This window comes from Lithobates pipiens, unplaced genomic scaffold (assembly GCF_037356315.1).
Source record: "Lithobates pipiens isolate NorthernLeopardFrog02 unplaced genomic scaffold, aLitPip1_a1.2 Scaffold_8, whole genome shotgun sequence".
Lineage (NCBI taxonomy): Eukaryota > Metazoa > Chordata > Amphibia > Anura > Ranidae > Lithobates > Lithobates pipiens.
In genome coordinates, this window is record NW_027507903.1 from 137,030,619 (window position 1) to 137,051,653 (window position 21,035).

Genomic DNA, 21,035 nt, shown 5'->3' on the forward strand with positions numbered 1-21,035 from the left:
ACGTTCTCAAGGGAACACCTGGTGGAATACACTTGTTGGCAATGCTGTTGTTGCACAAGCTTCTGGTAAGCACATAAGTGAATAATAATTTCTTACTGATAATCAACAGGTACACACTGGAGATCCACATAAAATATTGGCACTTTTTTCATTTTGCTGGTTATTCATGAGGTGTATGATTACTGTTTTTTGTTCTAGCAGGTTTTTTTATTTATTTATTTTTCCTGTTTAGCGCTTATGCACTTTTATTTTTCTTCTGCTAAAAGGGGAGGCAAGATGGATGTCCCTGGACGCAGAGCAGCACAGAACTCAAGTCATGTACCTCCTTGATGAACTGGAGGTGGTGTCCCGGGAGAAGCGTCTGTCAGCGGCTAGAGCTATCCTCTACTTGGCACAAGGTGGGCACCAGCATAAGAAGAGAATCGGGGGAAAACTAAGTGGATGTCGTTTCATCAGGCTCCTGTACAGTAGCACAGCTTTTTTTTTTTTCTTTTTTTTTTTTTTTTCTTCTTTTTTTTTGCTCAGCTGTTTAGTGACATTGTGGTGCTGGACTAATATACAGTCGGACACTGGCAATTGTCAACCCGTAGATTATAAAAAAGACAGTGTAACTTGCACACCACACTCCTCTCTTTGTTCCACCAAACCCATCCTCATTATTTATAGCTTATTTGATTGCTCTGTGTGGCTCAAACTAATTCTATATTGCTTTACAGGGAACACAGAGCCATTCACATTAGTCCCTCCTCCCAAATAAGTTTTTATTTTCTTGTTAGTCATACTGTCGCATGCAGAAGACTCAATTTAGATAGAAGCCATTTAGTATCCTGTATGTATTTGCATTTTGTGATCAAACACAAACCTGTTAAGTGCACAGAAGAAAAACCCACGCAAATCTGGAGAAAATATAAATTCTACTTACACGGTATAGTTTTCTATGATGAATATTAAAGACTGGTAACAACATATTATATAATACTTTTGTATTTTAAAGGGAAACTGTAACTTAAAATAGGTGTACCAGATTCATTCTAATGTGAAGTACTGTAATTTAGGGGTTGTTGGGAGGAACCATAGTGCCAACATGCTACCAGCACACCTGAAAGTGTTAGACTGGTGATTGTGCAGAAGTCGATCAGTAGATCAACTTCTGTACAACCTCCCCTGTCCCCCGTCCATACATGGATTGAAAATTGTCTTCCTGCTGAACTGGACAAGTTTAGATGCATGTATGGCTGCCCTTAGCAGCAGTACCTGAGAGCAAAGATTTACCCAACCTCCTAGAGATGTGATTATTCCTCCACTTACTAAGGCTACTTTCACACTGAGGCTCTGGGCACGCTGGCGGTAAAGCAGCGCTATATTTAGCGGCGATTTACCGTCGTTTTAGCTGCGCTTTTCGGCCGCTAGCGGGGCAGTTTTAACCCCCCGCTAGCAGCAGAAAAGGGGTTTGGAGCGCTGCCCCATTGTTTCAATTGTTCAATGGGAAGGGGCGCTTTAGGAGTGGTAAATACAGCGCTCCAAAGAACACATTTTTCAGCGTCCTGCAAGCGCACCACTCCAGTGTGAAAGACCTCAGACTTTCACACTGGAGAGAGCAGCAGCTGTTTGAGGGCACTTTGCAGGCGCTATTTTTAGCACTCTAGCGCCTCAGTGTGAAAGGGGCCTAAGGGTCCTTTCACACGGGGCGGATCAGTTCTGATCCGCCCCGTGGATGTCCGTTTGCTCAGCGGGGATCACTCCGTCGATCCCCGCTGAGCAGGGAGATGACAGGTCTGTCTCTGCACACTGCGCAGGGACGGACCTGTCACAGCGCCGCTCTCCCCTATGGGAGATCGGATGACGACGGACCGCAGTGTCCGTCGTCATCCGATCCGATCCGCAGACGGATGGAAAAATAGCTTTTTCCTCCGTCACACTTTTTCGGATCGGAGCGGGTCGGATGTCAGCGGACATGTCACCGCTGACATCCGACGCTCCATAGAGCTCTATGGAGCACCCGTTCAGGTCCGCCTGAAAAACTGACAGGCGGGCCTGAACGGCACGTCGGTGTGAAAGAGGCCTTACTGAATGGGCTTAGTTTGTCTTCTACAAGCTAGTAAGGTGTTTTTTTTTTTTTTTTTTTTTTTTTTTTACATATTTAAAATGAAAAACAGGCCTTCATCTGGTTACATTGCTGCATTTTACAGTGTGTGTGTGTGTGTGTTTTTGTTTTTGAAGCTTCCCTTTTCTGCATATGAAAGCCCTGGATTAGTTTACTTTTAATGGGTGAGGCTTAAAATCTCACTAAAGGCAAACTTTATTTTTAAGTTCTTGATAGAGCGAAGAGCGATTAGAATGCTTGTCGCTTTTTATTGCTCTCTATGCCCTCGTTATGGAGATTCACCCTTTCTATTTGTCCTGTTTACCATTTATCATTGAAAGCAAAATGAAAAGGAAAATCTCACAAATTTTGGGTTGTCTCCAGAAAAGTAATAGAGGGGAAATCTTCCAATGGTTACAATAGTTCTGGTGACCTGCGGGGCCAATTTAAAGGTATTTCTTCTCGCTTCCTGTTTTGGCTATCAGATGGGAAGTAAAGGGAAATCTTCACAACGGGACACAGATGGCAAAAAAATAAATAAAAATCTGACGAGTTTTAACTCTTCCTTGCTCTATCCAAAATGAAGAAAATAAGTACTTCCTATAGTTGTACTTTAATATGCTGTGTCTTATGTGTCCCTGGATTGGATGGCTTAAAATGTTTTTATAATTTCCTTTCTCCTTTCTGTTCTTTGTCTTATGGACACATTGTTATGTGTTTTGAATAAGCTATGTTTGGTGTATCCTGAATCATGCTGATATAATATTTTTATTTTTTATTTTTTTATGCCTCCTCTTCTTGTTTTGTACTTTGAAATATGATTAATAAAAATATTTAAACATGTCATTAGCTTCATATTGGTATGTGCATGGCCAACATAAGTGGATGAACACTGTTGATCTCTCTTGGCAGGTGTGTTTGTAGAATGCGAAAATGAGACTGATGTCCTCCAATGGTCTCGATACAACTGCTTCCTACTTTACCAGATGGGGACTTTTGCTGTCTTCTTGGAACTTCTGAACATGGAAATTGCGTAAGATAGTGAAGTTCTCTGTGTAACATTCTGTATTGGTTTAGTGTGTGTGTAAAAAAATGTTTTTATATGAATACATTAAAACAAACTCGTACATTTCATAGTTTCTCCCTAGTCATCTTATATCAAACTTTCTGAAGTAAGACTTCTCCAGAATGTCCAAGAAAAGAAAGTCAGAGCGATTTCTCATGCAAAACGATTACAATTCTATTTTCTTTCTAGTAAATTTTTATATTTTCTGTTAATTTACCACATATGCATAACTTTTTGGCAGCTTATTTCCAACCTTTTGCGTGTTGGTGGGGGCTGCGGGGACCGGAACTAAGCAAAACGCCCAACTCCATTTTTGTCAGAAAAATGTTTATTGTATGCATCCAAAGCACTGTACATGAGCAACTTAATAAAGCAAGTAACGTGTCCCAGAGAACAAAATCACTCTGTCAGGTTTTTATGTGCAGTCTGTGCTCCTATTTGTGAGATTTTTTTCATCACTTCTTGTCAGGCCAGGAAATGATGGAAAATCTTGTTAATAGTTATAAATGATGCAACAAAACACAATTTTTGTGGTGAAAAGTTAGATGAAATATCCCCAGCAATACAAATGTTCCAAAACTGGAAATGGAAGTTAACTTTAACCTATTCTTACAAAGTTACAACTAATACCCCTTTTACACTGAGGCGCTTTTGCGCTAAAAAATAGCACCTGAAAACTGCTTCCCATTAATTTCAGTGGGTGCTTTTACAATGGGGCGGCGCTCTGGTGGAGCGGTGAAAAAAGTCCTGTAAGCAGCACCTTTGGGACATGTTTAGAGTGCTTTAAAAAGCACCTTAAAAAAACACCCCTGTCCATTGAAATAAATGAAAAGTGCTTCCAAAGCACTGCAAAATGGCTTTTCTCTTATATTCACGATTGACACAGCTCCTCGCTGTAACAAATGGGTTGTTAGCCTTATCACTTTGAGAATACTAGGCATAGTTTTAATACAACACTCAGAACTCTTAGTTCCACCCAGGGGGGGCGGTCTCTTGGTTAACAACCCCCCCATCTGCAGACAGACCTCAGTTTTATTTTGCCTAGTGTAGCAGAAGGCCCTAGGAACCCTGCGGGCCCATCGGTTCATGCTTTTTTATGCAGAAGCTTGGCTTTTTGCGCAAGATGAATGATCCTTTGATCAGCTATCAACAGACGGCTGGGTGACAGGCTGGATACCCTTATCCTTGTAGTCTCCCCAGTCCGGCCATCGAGCGTGTGCAGGTCGCAGCTACGGCTTGGCAGGCCACGACAAAACCTCAGCTCCAGAGGTGGTCGGTGAGCTTTTATGCTCCGGGGCATACATATGACCGGGCTACTGATGTCTGCGTCACAGTATGCCGAGGCCAGCAGCTACCCTGTACTGATCAGTGAGTAGTTCTGCAATGGAATCTCTCCCAGCTCTTCAGGACTGGAAAGTACAGCTCTCCCTTCCTCGGCGGGGCTGAGTGGCTGGGCATTCCCTGGGAGGTCGGTTCGGGGGTCCCTCACCTCCCTCTCTTCTCTCCCCTGTCCCTATCTTCCCCCACCCCCTCCCTAGGGGGATGCTGCATGTGGCTGCTGAGCGGTGTATGTGTGCATATATGGGGGATTTCTGTGGGCTCTCACCTGAGATGGGGTTGCTGGCTGGCTAGAGGTGTCCTGGGTCCTGTGTGTTAAGCTCCCGGAATGTGCCTGTGAGGGTCTGGTGCGATGCTGTGTCTCCATTATCATTCTTTCTTTCTGCACCTCATGAAGCTGCTGGTGGCATTTTAGGTGTGGGCGAGGGCAGCATGCTTTCCTGGCTTCAGCGGCCATTTTCCAAGTGATCTTCTATTCAGGACACTGGCGGCCATTTTTTGGAAACCGCAACACGTTTTTCAGTGTTCTCTAGCAGCAGCATGGTTCATGTGCTCTCACAGCCATTTTCCCTGTATTTCCTGTCTGTGTACTGGACGCTGGGCAGCCATTTTATTGAAGCCTGAGCACTTTTATAGAACGTTTTAGTGATCATTCTGGCGGCTGCACTTGGGAGCACTCGGGGACTACAGGTACTACTTGTGAACAGGAAAGAGCCCCTCAGTCAGCGGCAGCAAGGAGGGTGGGACTGTCACTGTCCTAAGTCCCCTTCGGGTGGCAGACAGGGTAGGGTCAGCATGGCTTCAGAAACTGGTGTTTCTTCCCCCGAAATCCAGGCAATTGCAACCGGGTCACCTGCGGACTGCGCAGTGCCCATGGACACCCTGACTGCGGTCCTCAATTTGTTTGTTGCCAAGATGGAGGCGGCGCATGGGAGGAAAGGTGCATTAAAGAGGCCCCTGCTTCCCCCCCCCCCGTCCTCTGTCTTGCAAGTCACCCTATCTGGTTATCCACAAGGATAAGGTGGTGTTGCGTCCACAACCGTCTTTTCTACCAAAAGTGGTCTCGGCTTTTCATATCAATGAGGACATTGTATTGCCATCTCTGTGTCCTAAGCCAAAGCACCCTAAGGAGGTGGCCCTTCACGCTCTGGATGTGGTTCGGGCTCTTAAGGTGTATTTGTCTGCCACGCCTCCCTTTCGGAAGTCAGACTCACTGTTTCGGTGGCTGGTCCAAAGAAAGGCATGGCGGTCTAGTCGGCCACCATTTCCAGGTGGATCAGACAGATTGAAGTACAACCCTACGCCTTGAAGGGACAGGTGCCCCCTTTTCGGTCACGGCCCACTCCACAAGGGCAATCGGAACATCTTGGGCCTTCCGACACCAAGCGTCCGCCGCTCAGGTGTGTAAAGCGGCGACCTGGTCGTCTGTCCACAAGTTTGCCAAGTTCTACAAGGTAGGCGTCAGTGCATCGGCTGATGCCTGTTTTGGCCGCAAAGTTTTGCAGGCGGCCGTGTAATTGCAATTGAATATGCAATATATATTTTCTGTTTTTTCAATGAAAATACAGTACAGTTATGTTAATGCACGGTTTCTTTACTTCCGCAGTTTGGTGCGGTCTTGGGTGATCACTCCTGTTGCGGATAACCTGTGTTTTTTTTATTTTTATTTATTTTTTTTGTGGGTAAAGTTTCACTAGTTCCCACTTGCCATGGTGGATGAAGTTTTGTGCTGTTTTCCCACCCCTTGTTTGGCACTGCTTGGGGACGGTCCCGTTTGTTACAAAGAGGCAATGTGTCGGTCGGTGAATATAATAGAAAATAGGAGTTTTTGGACTCGCCGTAAAAACCTTTTCTATGTAATTCACCGACCGACACAGCACCCGCCCCTCCTTTTACTTTTTTTTTCCTTCTAAGGTCACATTGTCACGTGATCTTTAAAAAAAAGCACACCACTAACGGCAATAAAGTACCACAAAAGCACTGCAGAAACACCCAACGTTTTTGAGTGCCTCAGAGTGAAAGGGGTCTAAATGTAAGCTAAATAATTGAAGTGTGTTACCATCTAATGCTGCTATGCTAGTATGAAACTGCTAAGATCTACTATCATAGTTTCATACTAGTGATATTTCTATCCTCCTCCGATTATTTAAAACAAGGAGCAGGGGAGCGCAATAATCGGTGGCAATTCGATATGTTATCCTTTCTGAAGTATACAAGAATTGCTAAAGGGTATTACCCCTCATTGCCTCTTGAACAATGTTTATAAATCATGCCTAAGTCACATTTAGTTTTCAGGGACTTTTGAACTTTTTATATATCTTTTGGTTCTAGGAACAGCCAGGCCTGCAGCAGTGCTCTAAGGAAGCCTGCACTGTCGTTGGCAGACAGCACTGAACTAAGGTAAGTCCAAATGGGTGATGTAATTCTGCTGTTATACTTCAAGTCCTTGACACAGTATAAAGGATTCTACCCTTTGTCTATGTCTAGGGTCATTCTAAGTGTCATGTATCTCCTGGTGGAAAATATAAGGCAGGAATCACCAGACGATGATCCAGAATGGAGTATTCAGAGGCAAACTTTCCACACAGAACTTGGTGAGTAGGGACATTTTTTCAAGCCAACAGCAGTTATTGCATTTGGGCAGAATTCTGAATTTTTAGTCTCCATTGTTGGAACACTGCAAAATCATTTTGGAGGACTTCTATTTCTCCACATTTAGCTTACTCTGACAGATACTGCCCCATCATCTGTCTGACCTCACAAGTTTTCTCCCAGCCCCTTAGAGTACATACTAGTGCCCATTAAGCCCGCTAAGGGAATTATAATTGGCTAAAGATGTTCTAGAACAATGGGGTTGATTTAATAAAACTGGAGAGTACAAAATCTGGTGCAGCTGTGCATAGAAACCAATCAGCTTCCAGGTTTTTTTTTTTTTTTTTTGCCAAAGCTTAGGGGTTGTAAACCTCTGGGGGGGGGGGGGGGGGAGGACCCTGCAAGACAAAGGCAAAATGAGAAGCTGCAAGTTTAGGAGATATTCAAGGTACCTACAGGTAAGCCTTGTTATAGTGGTGTGACAGATTTTACAACCACTTTAACAAAGTTAAAAGTTGATTGGCTACCATGCACAGCTGCATCAGATTTTGCACTCTCCAGTTTTAGTAAATCAAGCATGGGGTGTCCTCTTGGCTTTCAAGCTCAAGAGTCAAGCCGCGTACACACGGGCGGACTGTATGGCCAACTTAGTCCGTCGAAACACATTTCAGCGGACAGTCCGCTCGTGTGTGGGCTTCAGCGGACTTTTTCAGCGTGCAGTCTGGCGTACTAAGTATTTAGGAATCTCCGTAATACTGTCCGTCATACTTTGGTTTCAGCGGACAATCCGCTCGTCAGTAGGCTAGTTCGACGGACTAAGAATGGCGCATGCTCAGAAAGGATTTACACGGCGAAAGGTTGCATTGCTGTGTATTGGACTTCCTATTTCTAGTCCCGTCGTACGTGCTGTACACGTCATCGCGCAAGCTTTCGACGGACTGTTTGTGCATCCGTGTGTGGTCATGTCCGTTCATTCGAAAGTAGGACGGACTGTCCGTCGGATTGTATGGCGGACTAAGTAGGCCATACAATCCGCCCGTGTGTACGCGGCTTTAGGCTTAAAGTACACTAAACTAAATAAAGGTGTAGATCAAATTTTTTTTTTTCATTCATTAATGGACAAAGGAACTCTGCATTTTGGTTATATGCTGTCTACAAGCATCAGCAGGGATTGGACGTTTTGGGCCAGCATGCTAGAGTTTTGTTTAACCTTTTCTAGTTCTATGTCTTGCGTATTTTATTTCAGATTTTATGTATATATTAGTATTGCTTATTTCCTTACCTTTTTTATTTCATGTATATATCCTAAATTGCAACTTTTTAATGTGTGTTTAGCTTTTCCATCCAATGGCGAGGAACCATTTGCTCATCTCCTCTTCACAATGGTTGCCAAGTTCTGTAGTGGCCACTCTCCACATTTTCCCATGAAAAAGGTCCTCCTATTGCTCTGGAAAGTTCTTTTGGTATGTTCAGTATTAAGTACCTTGTGATGTTTAAAGTATGTTATATGGTATATGTGATTTTTAATGTATGAACATGGAAAAGTGACGGCAGAAAAAGACGGAGTAGTCCCTTGTGACTGCCCATATTATTATTTTTTTTGTGGGGGGGGGGAGTTAGGGGTGTGTGTGTGTGTGTGTGTGTGTGTGTGTGTGTGTGTGTGTGTGTGTGTGTGTTTTTTTTTTTCTCATTACTAAGCAGCCTTAAACATATACACAAGGTCATTTTCACTGAGTGATGTACTGTACTTAGTTTACACTAGGGGGATTCTCCGAGCTGCAGAAGATGAAGGAGAGAAAGAGAGCAGAGTTGGGTCTGCCACCAATGCAGGAAGACAGTATACAAGTGATGAAGAACATGAGACCCACTGCTCCTCCATCCTATGGAATCGAATTTGGCGAGCAGCAGAAGAGGGGGCGACGTAGCCGCAGGGTATGCTTTACGTAGACTTAAGTACTGCATGTCCATCTGTCTGCATAAGCTGTTCTCCTTTGTGGGGGGTAAGTGACTGCATTGCAGTACATATGACTGTCAACAGAAAAGTAAAAAAATATAAACTGTTTAAAAATTGTCAAATCCCACTTTCTTTGTATTAAAGAAAGAAATTATGTTCTAGTCCTCACATTTGGACTTAAGACTGACCACTAAAGAACAGCGCTCTAGGCAGACATCTCATAATGCATCCCACGCGCTGATAGAAACCGGTGCTGGCTCTGCATGTAGGAATGAATCTAAGAAAAGGCTGGACGGCCGCACTCTTAAAACCTTTTATTGGAAAAGGTTTAAAAATTTGTCTGGTACTAAGACATCAGAGGCAAAGGATCAATGAAAAGCTGACATTTTTCACGCGACTGTGGGTGCTTTGTCATGACTAAGCACCCCATAGTGGTGTGAAACATGTCAGCTTTTAATTGATTGTGTGCCTCAGTTATTGTGTGTGAAAATGTTCACCCTTTAGCTCAAGAATGTAAATAATGTGTAACCTTGCACTAGAGGGAGAATTATTCTGTGAATGAACACACACCGAGAATGTTTTCATAGTTTCATAATGTTTCCATGTGCTTTCATACACTCAGCAATCTCCCTCTGGTGCAGGGTGAGCTTGTGAAAAAAAAAGTGTGATTAAAACAATTTGAAAAAGTAACACTAAGTACTTAAAATAGTTCTTAAGTCTTACGTTTTTTTCTTTTACCTTAATGCATTCTATGCGTTAAGGTAAAAAACCTGTGCTGGAGGTTCCCCCCCACCCCCCTTTTATACTAACCTGAGCCAATCTTGATCCAGCATTATGCACGAGAGCAGCTCTCTTTCACTGGGCAAATTGATAACAGCAGTAGCCATTGGCTCCTGCTGCTGTCAATCAAATCACGTGACAAGGATGAGGGTATCTATAGACTCAGACAGGGTGGCTCAGGAGCGAGCCCACACAAGTGCCCCCCAGAAAGCTGCTTTCTATGGTAGCACTCGCATAAGAGGAAGGGCCAGGAGCACTGATAGGGGACTTCAGAAGAAAAGGAATGGGGCTGCTCTGTGCAGTACCATTGCACATAGCAGGTAAATGACATATTTATTATTTAAATAAAGATTTTAAGCTTTTATATCACTTTTTAAAGTTCTAAATCTTGTAAAACCAAAATATTTAACTTGTTAAATAAGGTATTTTATTTTTAGTGAATTTATTACTATGAGGTAAATACTGCATGCGTTATTTTGGAGCAAAAAATTTGGTATTTATCTCTTGGTGAATTGATGCCTTTTTTCTTCCTTGTCTCAAGGATCACCTTGAACTTTTGTTTCTCTTGCTTTTTGCAGCAAATTTCCACTTTGTTAAATATTCTTTAGACTTTCTTTTTCTATTCGGTCATTGTACTATATTCAATTGTGGCAGGGTGTGTGAATGTTTCCTGTTCCTTATTTTGACTTGGGTTGATAGTATTTATTGCCTATTAATTGTAGAAGAGTTTTAGATTTGTATTTTTATCTGCATGTTAGGGGAAATGGCTATTCATTGTCATTTACTTGTTGATCTAGTCAACCAATTTGAGGCTATAGATTTCAATTGGATTCTTTTTATTTATTATAAAAATAAAAAAAAATCATAAACTTTCATTTCTTTATCATACATCATAGGACACAGAGCCTTAAGTATTTACTTAGTGGGTTATAGCTACCTTCAGGTGTTGACACTGGCATACCCAATACAGGAAGTTGACTCCCCTATATAACCCCCTCCTCCTTCCAGGAGTACCTCCGTTTTTTCGCCAGTGTCTAAAGGTATTGGCACGAGTGAAGATGTGCTCTGCTGAGCTCCCGGAGGGATCTATGCTAGAGGTCGACCGATATATCGGCCGATATTTGCCGTTTTTAAAATAATCGGCATCGGCCGATTGTGCTGATAAAAAGCCGATTTAGAACTACAGCGGGACTTTGAAATGACTTCTGTATAGAAGTCAGTGTGAGTTGCCTGAGTCGTCATAGCAACCCTTTCCTCCTCTCTGGGCAGACTGCCAAGAAAAGAACTAAATGATACAATGTTTACACTTCAATGAATGAAATCATCTCTGTGTGTAGAAGTTCTCAGTTTAACCATGGTGTTGCCACCAAAAAAATAAAACTACTTAAAATTCTTTAAAAAAATCAAAAAAAAAATTTTTTACTCACCTCTAAATACCGGTTGCTAGGGGGTCCCTCGTAGTCTGCCTTCTTCATTGCCCGGGCTGGTGACATCACTTCCCCTCGCGCCGCACATTCACCTGGGACCTGTCATGTGTCCCAGGTGACTGTACGGCGTATGTGAAGCCACAGCCGGGTGCCCACAGTATGCATGACGGCAGAGCGGGGAGCGAGGGGGGGCTTCATTCCCCCGCATCGCTGGACCCTGGGGCAGGTAAGTGTCCGATTATTAAAAGCCAGCAGCTGCAGTATTTGTAGCTGCTGACTTTTAATTTTTTTTTTTTAGGGGGTACCCCACTTTAAAGACTAAATCTTTTCTGACACTTGTTGCTTACAAGTAAAAATCCTGTATTTTCTGCCAGAAAATCACTTAGACCTCCTAAAAATTATATATATTTTTTTAGCAGAGATCCTAGGGAATAAAATAGCGGTTGTTGCAATATTTTATGTCACACGGCATTTGCACAGAGGTCTTTCAAATGCATTTTTTTGGGGAAAAAAATACACTATTTAAAAATAAAATAAAAACAGTAAAGTTAGCCCATTTTTTTTTTTTTTTTTTTTTTCCGTCCAAAAGTTTTGACTACCTGTTTTTATTTAATACATAGGTTTTTTTTTTTTTTTTTGTTATCTAAATCATACATACAAGTAAACTGATTGGAGGTTTGTTTTGTTTAATAAATGTTTAAATGTAAGAAATTTTCTGTATCACTTATGAAGGCTGCTTTCACACTGGAGCGTTGATGGTAAAACGCAAGTTTTAGCGGCTCTTTACCATCATTTTAGCGGTGCTATTTGGCTGCTAGTGGGGCACATATAACCCAGCTAGCGGCCAAGGAAGAGGTTAAATGCGCCCATGAAGCACTGCTGCCAAATCGCATTGCATGCGCTTCGGCAGTGGTGCCCATTCATATCAATGGGCAGGAGTGGTGGAGGAGCGGTATACACCACTCCAAACGTGCTGCTTGCAGGACTTTTTTTTAAGATCCTGCCAGCGCATCACCTCAGTGTAAAGCATTCTGTCTTTCACACAGACTGCAGGGGAGCCATTTTGCAGGCACTTTACAGGCGCTATTTTTAGCCCAAATGCGCCTGAAAAACGCCCCAATGGGAAAGGTGTGTTAGATCAAGGGGGATTAAAAAATAAATAATAATAAATAAAAAAATAAATAAATAAAATAAAAATCGGCCTAACATATCGGCCCAAAAAAATCGGCATCATATATTGGCTATCGGCCGCCATGATTTCTAAATATCGGCATCGGCCAGAGAAAAACCCATATCGGTCGACCTCTAATCTATGCTGGATTTAAAAAGCCTCCACAACCGGATCCATCCCGCCACTGCGCCTCCAGGATGGTACCCAGGCCTCGCATAGAAGAACGAGGTTTTGCTTGTAACGCTCCTCTTTGAGGGCTGGACCCTAGGAACCAGGACTCTTTTTGGTCTTGCTACATTACCTAAAGCTGTCCTGAGGGGGTGCTATACATGGTCCAAAGGAGTGGAACCCCTATTAAAAGAGCTCCAGTCTTTGAAGGTTTAACCACGCTGCCCGTCGTGATGGGTGAAGTTTGGATCTGTCTGTTTACAGCAGTATCCTGCAGCGAGGAAAAGGTAAGAGGAAAGCATAGGAACTGCAAAGTCCACCTATGACTTTTCTTTCAATTATATTGTAAAATGCCTTAAAAACTCCTCTAGAGGGAGTAATAGTGTATAGATCCTGTTTAAATCTGTGCTAATACAGCATGTGTCTCAGCAGTTGGAGGGGGGTCTCCTCTCCCCCTAAATGGGGAAACTGAGTGGATAGGGATACATGTTGTTTTTAAACAAGCATAAATCTGAAAAGCTGATAAAACGGCTGTGTAAATCCACCCCCCCCCCACCTCCCCTGCCTCCCACCTCCCCTCTGAGGTGACTCTTGCTAAAGCACAGGAAAGGGCGCGGCGCATAGACAATCGGGCTGAAAAAGCTTGAAGCTGATACTCTGGGAAACAGACAGTGTCTATCAGAGCAGCTGAAGCAAGGCTGCCACAGAACACAGAAGCGCTGGTGCACGTGAGGGGTTTGCACAGGCATTTGCAGTACAGGAAGAAACGTATTGTTTAGCATTAGATCATTCTATGCTACCACTGTTTTTCCTACTATTGTTCAAATAGAACAGTTCTTAGAGTACCTTTTTGCTTTTTGTACTTTGCACTATGGCTTCAAGGCTTACTATTAAGGCACCAAAACCACCCCCAGGCGCTCGGAACTCCAGACATGAATCCACCTTGTCATCCTCTCCGGAGATACCTGACATGGCAAGCCAGGGTGAGTCATTGGAAGCAATTGGGGGTGCAACTGCTTCTCACACTTCAGCCCCTGTATACGTGACTAAAGATGCATTTTCCTCTGCCCTGCAGGGCTTAGAAGGAAGAATAGCGGCTTTAATCGCATCCTCCATTAAAGGGGATAAGAAGCGTGCTAGATCCTTCTCTCCCACTCCAAATTCCTTAATAGGGGAACAGTGGGGACAGGATGAGGTATTACCCTCAAACAATCGGTAAAAACAAACCAATTACCCCTCTAAAGAGGAAACAACAGTTGAAGTTTCAGCTTCACAATCTGAGGTACAAATCCTTACGGACATGGTTCGCTCCACTTTCATGCTACCCCTAACAGATTCAGCTGAAAGTCTGGTTTCTTCTTTAGGTTCCTTGAAACCTTCACAACCAGTGCACACGTTTCTAGTCCACACATTACTAGAGGAGCTTATTTATACCAAATGGGATCATCCGAATAAGCATTTTCTCCCTCCAAAGAGATTCTCAGTTCTCTATCCCAGTGTTTCTCAACTCCAGTCCTCAAGACGCCCCAACAGGTCATGTTTTCAGGATTTTCCTCAGATGAAACGGCTGTGGTAATTACTAAGGCAGCGAAACTGATCGTATCACCTGTGCAAAATAATGGGAAGCCTGAAAACATGACCTGTTGGGGTGCCTTGTGGACTGGAGTTCAGAAACACTGCTCTATCCTATGGAGGAAAAATTCACCCAAAAATGGAAAGTTCCAGCCGTAGATGCTGCGATTTCCAGTGTGAATAAAAGTTTAAATTGTCCAGTGGACAATGCACAAATGCTAAAGGATCCAACAGATAAAACGGAACTCATGTTAAAATCCTCTTTTTCTTTAGCAGGTACTGTTGCTCAGCCTGCAATTGCAGCTATATGCATCTGTCAGTCCTTAAAAGACCAGTTCACAGAGGTCTTTAACGAGCTCCCTGCACAACAAGCCAGTGAGTTGGCTGATTTACCAAAAGCATTATGTTTTGCCATAGATGCTATAAAGGATTCTATTCACCAGGCATCTTGCCTTGCACTTGTGCTAGTACACATGCGTAAGACCCTTTGGTTAAAGGGTTGGTCTGCCGAAGCACCCTGCATAAATTGTCTAGTTTCCCATTTCATGGGGAGCGACTATTTTGGCGATGATTTGGATAAATACATCCAGACAATTTCCAGTGGAAAAAGTATAAACGTGCTTCATTTAAATGGACTTTCTCTCTAGCACCAAGCGCATCCGCCTCTAGGTAGTGGCAACGGCTTCCACCATCAGATTCAAGAGGAAAATCGCAGGGTCAGGCCCAGGCTCAAATATAGACCTGGAGCTGCAAGACTACAAAGCAGAATACTAAGATCTCTTCATGAGGTGGGGGGGGAAGACATCTGCATTTTGGAGAACTCTGGCAGAGGGAAACTCAGGACAGATGGGCTTTCTCCACATTGACTCTTGGACAGGGATCTCCAAAGTATGGCCCTCCAGCTGTTGCAGAACTACATGTCCCATGAGGCATTGCAAAACTGTGACATTCACAGAAATGACTAAGCATGATGGGAATTGTAGTTCCTGAACAACTGGAGGGCCATAGTTTGGAGACGTATGCTCTAGGAATACAAACTAGAGTTTCGGGAGTTTCCACCATCTCGCTTTCTGAGATCAAACGTTCCCAAGGATCCAGGGAAAAGACAATCCCTGTTTCAAGCATTAGACAGATTGACTCAAGGGGTAATCATACAGATCCCCACAGAAGAACAAGGTTTAGGTTTCTATTCAAACCTGTTTACGGTACCAAAACCGAATGGAGATGTCAGGCCCATTCTGGATCTAAAATTTTTTTAAATCGGTTCCTAAAAATTCGCTCATTTTGAATGGAGTCGATCAGGTCAGTGGTCTCAATCCTACAAGGCAGAGAACTTCTGACATCCATCGACATCAGGGACTCATATCTGCATGTCCCTATATTTCCCGCTCACCAAAGGTTTCTGCGATTCGAAGTGGAACAATGGCACTTTCAGTTCGCGGCCTTACCCTTTGGGCTAGCCACAGCACCACGGGTATTCACAAAAATACTGGCCCCACCTCTAGCCAGGTTGAGGGCACAGGGCATAACCGTATTGGTGTACCTAGACAATCTATTGTTAATAGACCAGTCAGTGACTCGCTTAAGGCAAAGTGGACGCATTACAACCAGTTACCTGGAAATTCTTGGGTGGATCCTCAACCTAGAGAAGTCTTCCTTAAAACCAGTAAGAAGGCTGGATTACTTAGGCCTGATCATAGATACAGTCCAGAAAAGGGTGTTCTTGCCTCCAGCAAACATCAGCTCCATACAGGAGCTGGTACGGTTGGTCAGAGGCTCTCTGCTTGGAACAAGACGATCCAAGCTTTGGACTTGCCAATGCGGCTGTCCCCAAGAGTGTCTCCAAACCTCAGTTGGTGGTTATGAAGCCAGAATTTGCTGAAGGGGAAATCCTTCAGACCAATAATCTGGAAAGTAGTAACAACAGATACCAGGCTGGGGAACGGTACTAGAGGAGACGACTGTCCAGGGACAGTGGTCAAAACTCGAAAGAGCCCTGCCCATCAACATTCTAGAGATTCGGGCAATGTATCTGGCTCTGAAAACCTGGACCTCCAGGTTAAAGAATTGTCAAGTCCGGATTCAATCCAACAGTGTCAAAGCTATGGCCTATATTAATCACCAAGGGGGCACCAAGAGTCTCTCGGCTCAGAGATAGGTGAGCCATATCCTAACTTTGGCAGAAAGGAATGTCTCATCCCTATTGGCAGTTTTCATTCCGGGAGTAGAAAATTGGCAGGCGGACTATGAACCATTACAGCATGTTCCCTTAGTCCTTCTGACTAGGAAGCTGATATTTTTGGTTGCTGTAGCAAGGAGAGTTTCAGAATTGGCTGCTCTTTCTTGTAAAGAGCCATATTTGATTATTCATGAGGACAGAGTGATGTTACGCCCTCTTCCAGTCTTTTTGCCAAAAATGGTTTCAGGCTTTCATCTGAATGACTATATTGTCCTACCATCGTTTTTACCAAATCCATGTTCCAGGGAAGAAAATTCACTACATTGTCTTGATGTAGTGAGAGCAGTAAAAATCTATTTAAAGCAGACTGCTCAGATTCGTAAGACTGATGTCTTGTTTATTCTGCCAGAAGGTCCTAAAAAAGGACAGGCAGCGTTGAAATCCACTGTTACGAAGTGGATTCGGCAAGTTCTAATTCAAACGTATGATTTAAGGGGTAAGATTCCCCCTATTCAAGTTAAGGCGCAGTCTACCAGAGTGGTTAGTGCTTCTTGGGCAGTGTGTTACCAGGCCTCCTTTGCTCAGATCTACAAGGCCGCAACTTGGTCTTTGGTCCATACCTTCACAACATTTTATCAAGTGGATGTAAGAAGGAATGAGGATATCGCCTTCGGGCGCAGTGTGCTGAAGGCAGCAGTATAAGTCCTCAAGGTCTGGGGGTGCCCTATGGGTTGTGTCTCCCTCCCCTCAAGTAGAATTGCCCCACTAAGTAAATACTTAAGGCTCTGTCTCCTATGATGTACGATAAAGAAAATAGGATTTTTATAATAGCTTACCTGTAAAATACTTTTCTTGGATTACATCATAGGACACAGAGGTCCTGCCCCTCTTCTTTTATGGGGTTTAAGTATATTGCTTTGCCACAAAAACTGAGGTACTCCTGGAAGGAGGAGGAGTTATATAGGGGAGTCAACTTCCTGTGTTGGGTGTGCCAGTGTCAACACCTGAAGGTAGCTATAACCCACTAAGTAAATACTTAAGGCTCTGTGTCCTATGCTGTACTCCAAGAAAAGGATTTTACAGGTAAGCTGTTAGAAAAATCAGATTTTTGGAACATCAGCATTGTAGTAGCAGTACAAACAAGAGCTCTATTTGACAATCCAATATAAGCTTGCTTAACCTCCTCGCGCCAGCCCTATAGCCGAATGACGGCCGTAGAGCAGGCGCTTTCGTGCGGGTGGCCATCCCTGGACGTCCTTATGTTTACTTCCGCAATGCGCGCCGCCCCGGGCGCGCATCGGGGAAGTCCTGTGTTTGCCGTGTCCCCAGGAGACAGGCAAACACAGATATGTTGCTGTAAACGGCCAATCACAGCGGCCGTTTACAGTGCGATCGGCATGTCCAATGTGAGATGATCTCATATGTAAACATATGAGATCATCTCGCAGCGCTGCTCTCCCTCCTCACACAGACAGCGTATGAGGAGGGAGAGATGAACGGCCGTAAGTGTGAAAAAAATAAAAAAAAGTGCCATCCTCCCCCAGTGCCGTGCTCTCCCAGTGCCACCTGTTAGTGCTATCTGTCCCCAGTGCCACCTGTTGTCAGTGCCACGTATAAGTGCCATCTGTCATCAGTGCCACATAGTGCCATCTGTCATCAGTGCCATCTGTCATCAGTGCCAGATTTCAGTGTCACATGTCATCAATGCCACTTATCAGTGCCATCTGTCATCAGTGTCACGCGTCATCGGTGCCACGTATTAGTGCCATCTGTCATCGGTACCACGTATTAGTGCCATCTGTCATCGGTGCCACGTATTAGTGCCATCTGTCGGTGCCACATAGTGCCATCTGTCATCAGTGCCATCTGTCATCAGTGCCAGATTTCAGTGTCACATGTCATCAATGCCACTTATCAGTGCCATCTGTCATCAGTGTCACGCGTCATCGGTGCCACGTATTAGTGCCATCTGTCATCGGTGCCACGTATTAGTGCCATCTGTCATCGGTGCCACGTATTAGTGCCATCTGTCGGTGCCACATAGTGCCATCTGTCATCGGTGCCACATAGTGCCATCTGTCATCAGTGCCACGTATAAGTGCCATCTATCATCAGTGCCACGTGTCATCAGTGCCACGTGTCATTGTTCTGGTGCTCCAGGGCCTTCAAAAGTGTAATAGGTAGTCAACAAGTTAGATGTGTAATTTATGCTCCTAGAACACGTGATGGCGCTCCCTGCAGGTCGGGCCTCTCTATGTGGCCAGGCTGTGAAAAAGTCCCACACATGTGGTATTGTAATACTCAGGAGGAGTAGCAGAATTTTTTGGGGGGTGTCATTTGTAGTATACACATGCCACGTGAGAGAAATAACCTATTACAATGACAATTTTGTGGAAAAAAATAAAAAAAATGAAAAATCTTAATTTTGCAAAGAATTGTGGGAAAAAAATTACAACATTAAAAAGCTCACCATGCCTCTTACTAAATACCTTGGAATGTCTACTTTCCAAAAAGGGGTCATTTGGGGGGTATTTTTACTTTCCTGGCTTGTTCGGGTCACAAGAAATGAGATAGGCCACCAGTACATCAGATGGGATCAATTTTGTGCAATTCGCACCACAGCTTGTAGACTCTCTAACTTTCACAAAGACCAAATAATATCCACTAATTTGGGTTATTTTTACCAAACATATGTAGCAGTATAAATTGTGGCCAAAATTTATGAAGAAAAATTAATAATTTGCATAATTTTGTCACAGAAACAAAGAAATATGCGTTTTTTTTTCAAAATTTTCGGTCTTTTTACATTTATAGCGCACAAAATAAAAACCCCAGAGGTGATCAAATACCACCAAAAGAAAGCTCTATTTGTGGGGAAAAAAAAGGACAAAAAATTCATTTGGGTACAGTTTTGCATGATTGAGTAATTGTCATTCAAAGTGTGAGAGCACTGAAAGCTGAAAATTGGTCTGGGCAGGAAGGGTGTTTAAGTGCCCAGTAAGCAAGTGGTTAAATAAAAAAGAATGATTTCTTGTTGTGAGTGCAACCTGTCTGCTGGGTATCTCTTTTCACATCTTCCTGGATTCCCTGCATGCTTTCCAGTGTCTCCTCTGCTGTTTCCTTTGAATTTCTAAGGACTACATATACCATGGTACCTTGCTGACATTTTTGTACGGACCCCGCTTCCTGATACTCACTCCTTCTCAGCACCTCTGTAGTCCAGAAGGCAGGCTCTGTGAAATGTGCGACACAGGGGTGCCTATTTACAGGGTATAGTGAATTCAAGGAGGTATATGTGTAGGATCATCATAAAGTAAATTTACAAACTTCAAGATTGTACAAATTAATAGAATTAGACTAGAAATAATTGAAATACAATTTTACATTTTTAGCATAGATACTTTTTAAATTAGTAGCGTTTTTTATTTATGGGGACGTACGTTTAACAGTACATTTGCGCTGTTTATTCATTTTGTTCTCAAATGTTCAGGGAAATTATTTTTTATTTTTTTTCCTTCAACTTAGAAAGTTATATTTAGCTTTCTTCAATCTGATTTTATTGAAATTAGTAGAACTAAAATATTTTTTTTATTTAGAGTATGAGAGAGCAGGTGCTCACTAGATACAATGCACATTCTAACTTGCTGAAAAGCTGGTATTTTAATGTGTCTTTCAGGGGATGGTGGCAGCATATTGGAAGGGAGGGAGGTGTTGGCATGTAACAATGAAGATTAGGACCGGTACTTTCATTGCTTAGAGAATATTCTGTTAAAAGAAGCCTAATGACTAAATCCAACATGTTAAATGATCCAAAAAGTTGTATGAGTTAAATACAAACTTCTAGGATTCTAGAAAGTACATGTTGTGTCAGCAGTTTATTAACTAGAAAAGATTAGATTATTTTTCCTTCCAATAGCAGAGGATGCATAAAAAGGTAAATCCCAACCTGCAGAAGTAAGGCCCATTACATCACAGGATTCTCTAAATGGGGTTTATTTACTAAAGCTGGCGAGTGCTTCCAGGTTTTATTGCCAAAGCTTAATTGAGCAATCAGAGGTTAGAAGCTGATTGGTTTCTCTGCAGAAATTAGACTGATTTTGCACTCTCCGGCTTTAGTAAACCCCAATAAGTCATGTTTTGCCCTTTCTGCATCATGCTTAACTGGCGCTTCTGTTACCTAATGTTAATAATTTCTGTTTCGTTCTAAACAGGACAGTCTTGATCTGTATAATGAGAGAGACCCTTTTAAGAGTGAAGAATCTGCAGGGACGGAAGAGGATGAAAATGAGGATGCAGAGAACATGGTGGAGGCAGAGTCTGATGTACAAGAAAGGGATGTCATGTCACAGCCAATGACTTGCCTGAGAATTCACACAGAGCGAGTGTGCTTCCCTAAGGGTCTTCCTTGGGCACCTAAAGTAAGGTGAAAGAACTAAATTTTGGCAATCGGCACTAATGTATACCAGTTACACATGCTAGTACGGTGATTTTGTTGCACAGCCCTTCACCCAAAGTTGATCAAGAGGAAGCGAAAAACCCCAGAAACGCATGATCCAATTTGCTACGGCAGGGGAAAAAAAAAATCCTTCCTGATTCCCGAGAGGCAATCTGATTTTTTCCTGGATCAAATTTACCTATAAATGTTAGTACCCAGTTATATTGTGTAGGTTTAGGAAAGAATCCAGGCCTTTTTTTTAAAGCAATC

General features: G+C 43.1%; 1 protein-coding gene across 1 annotated transcript in view; it reads left to right on the forward strand.

Annotated features, from left to right (window-relative positions):
* STRIP2 (striatin interacting protein 2) overlaps positions 1-21,035 on the forward strand; it is a 126,405-nt gene that overhangs the window by 39,030 nt on the left and 66,340 nt on the right. The window contains exons 4-10 of the mRNA XM_077472326.1: positions 267-398; positions 2,996-3,116; positions 6,819-6,887; positions 6,975-7,081; positions 8,415-8,542; positions 8,832-9,011; positions 20,542-20,753. Coding sequence (XP_077328452.1) covers positions 267-398; positions 2,996-3,116; positions 6,819-6,887; positions 6,975-7,081; positions 8,415-8,542; positions 8,832-9,011; positions 20,542-20,753 — 949 coding nt within the window. The remainder of the gene's footprint in view (positions 1-266; positions 399-2,995; positions 3,117-6,818; positions 6,888-6,974; positions 7,082-8,414; positions 8,543-8,831; positions 9,012-20,541; positions 20,754-21,035) is intronic.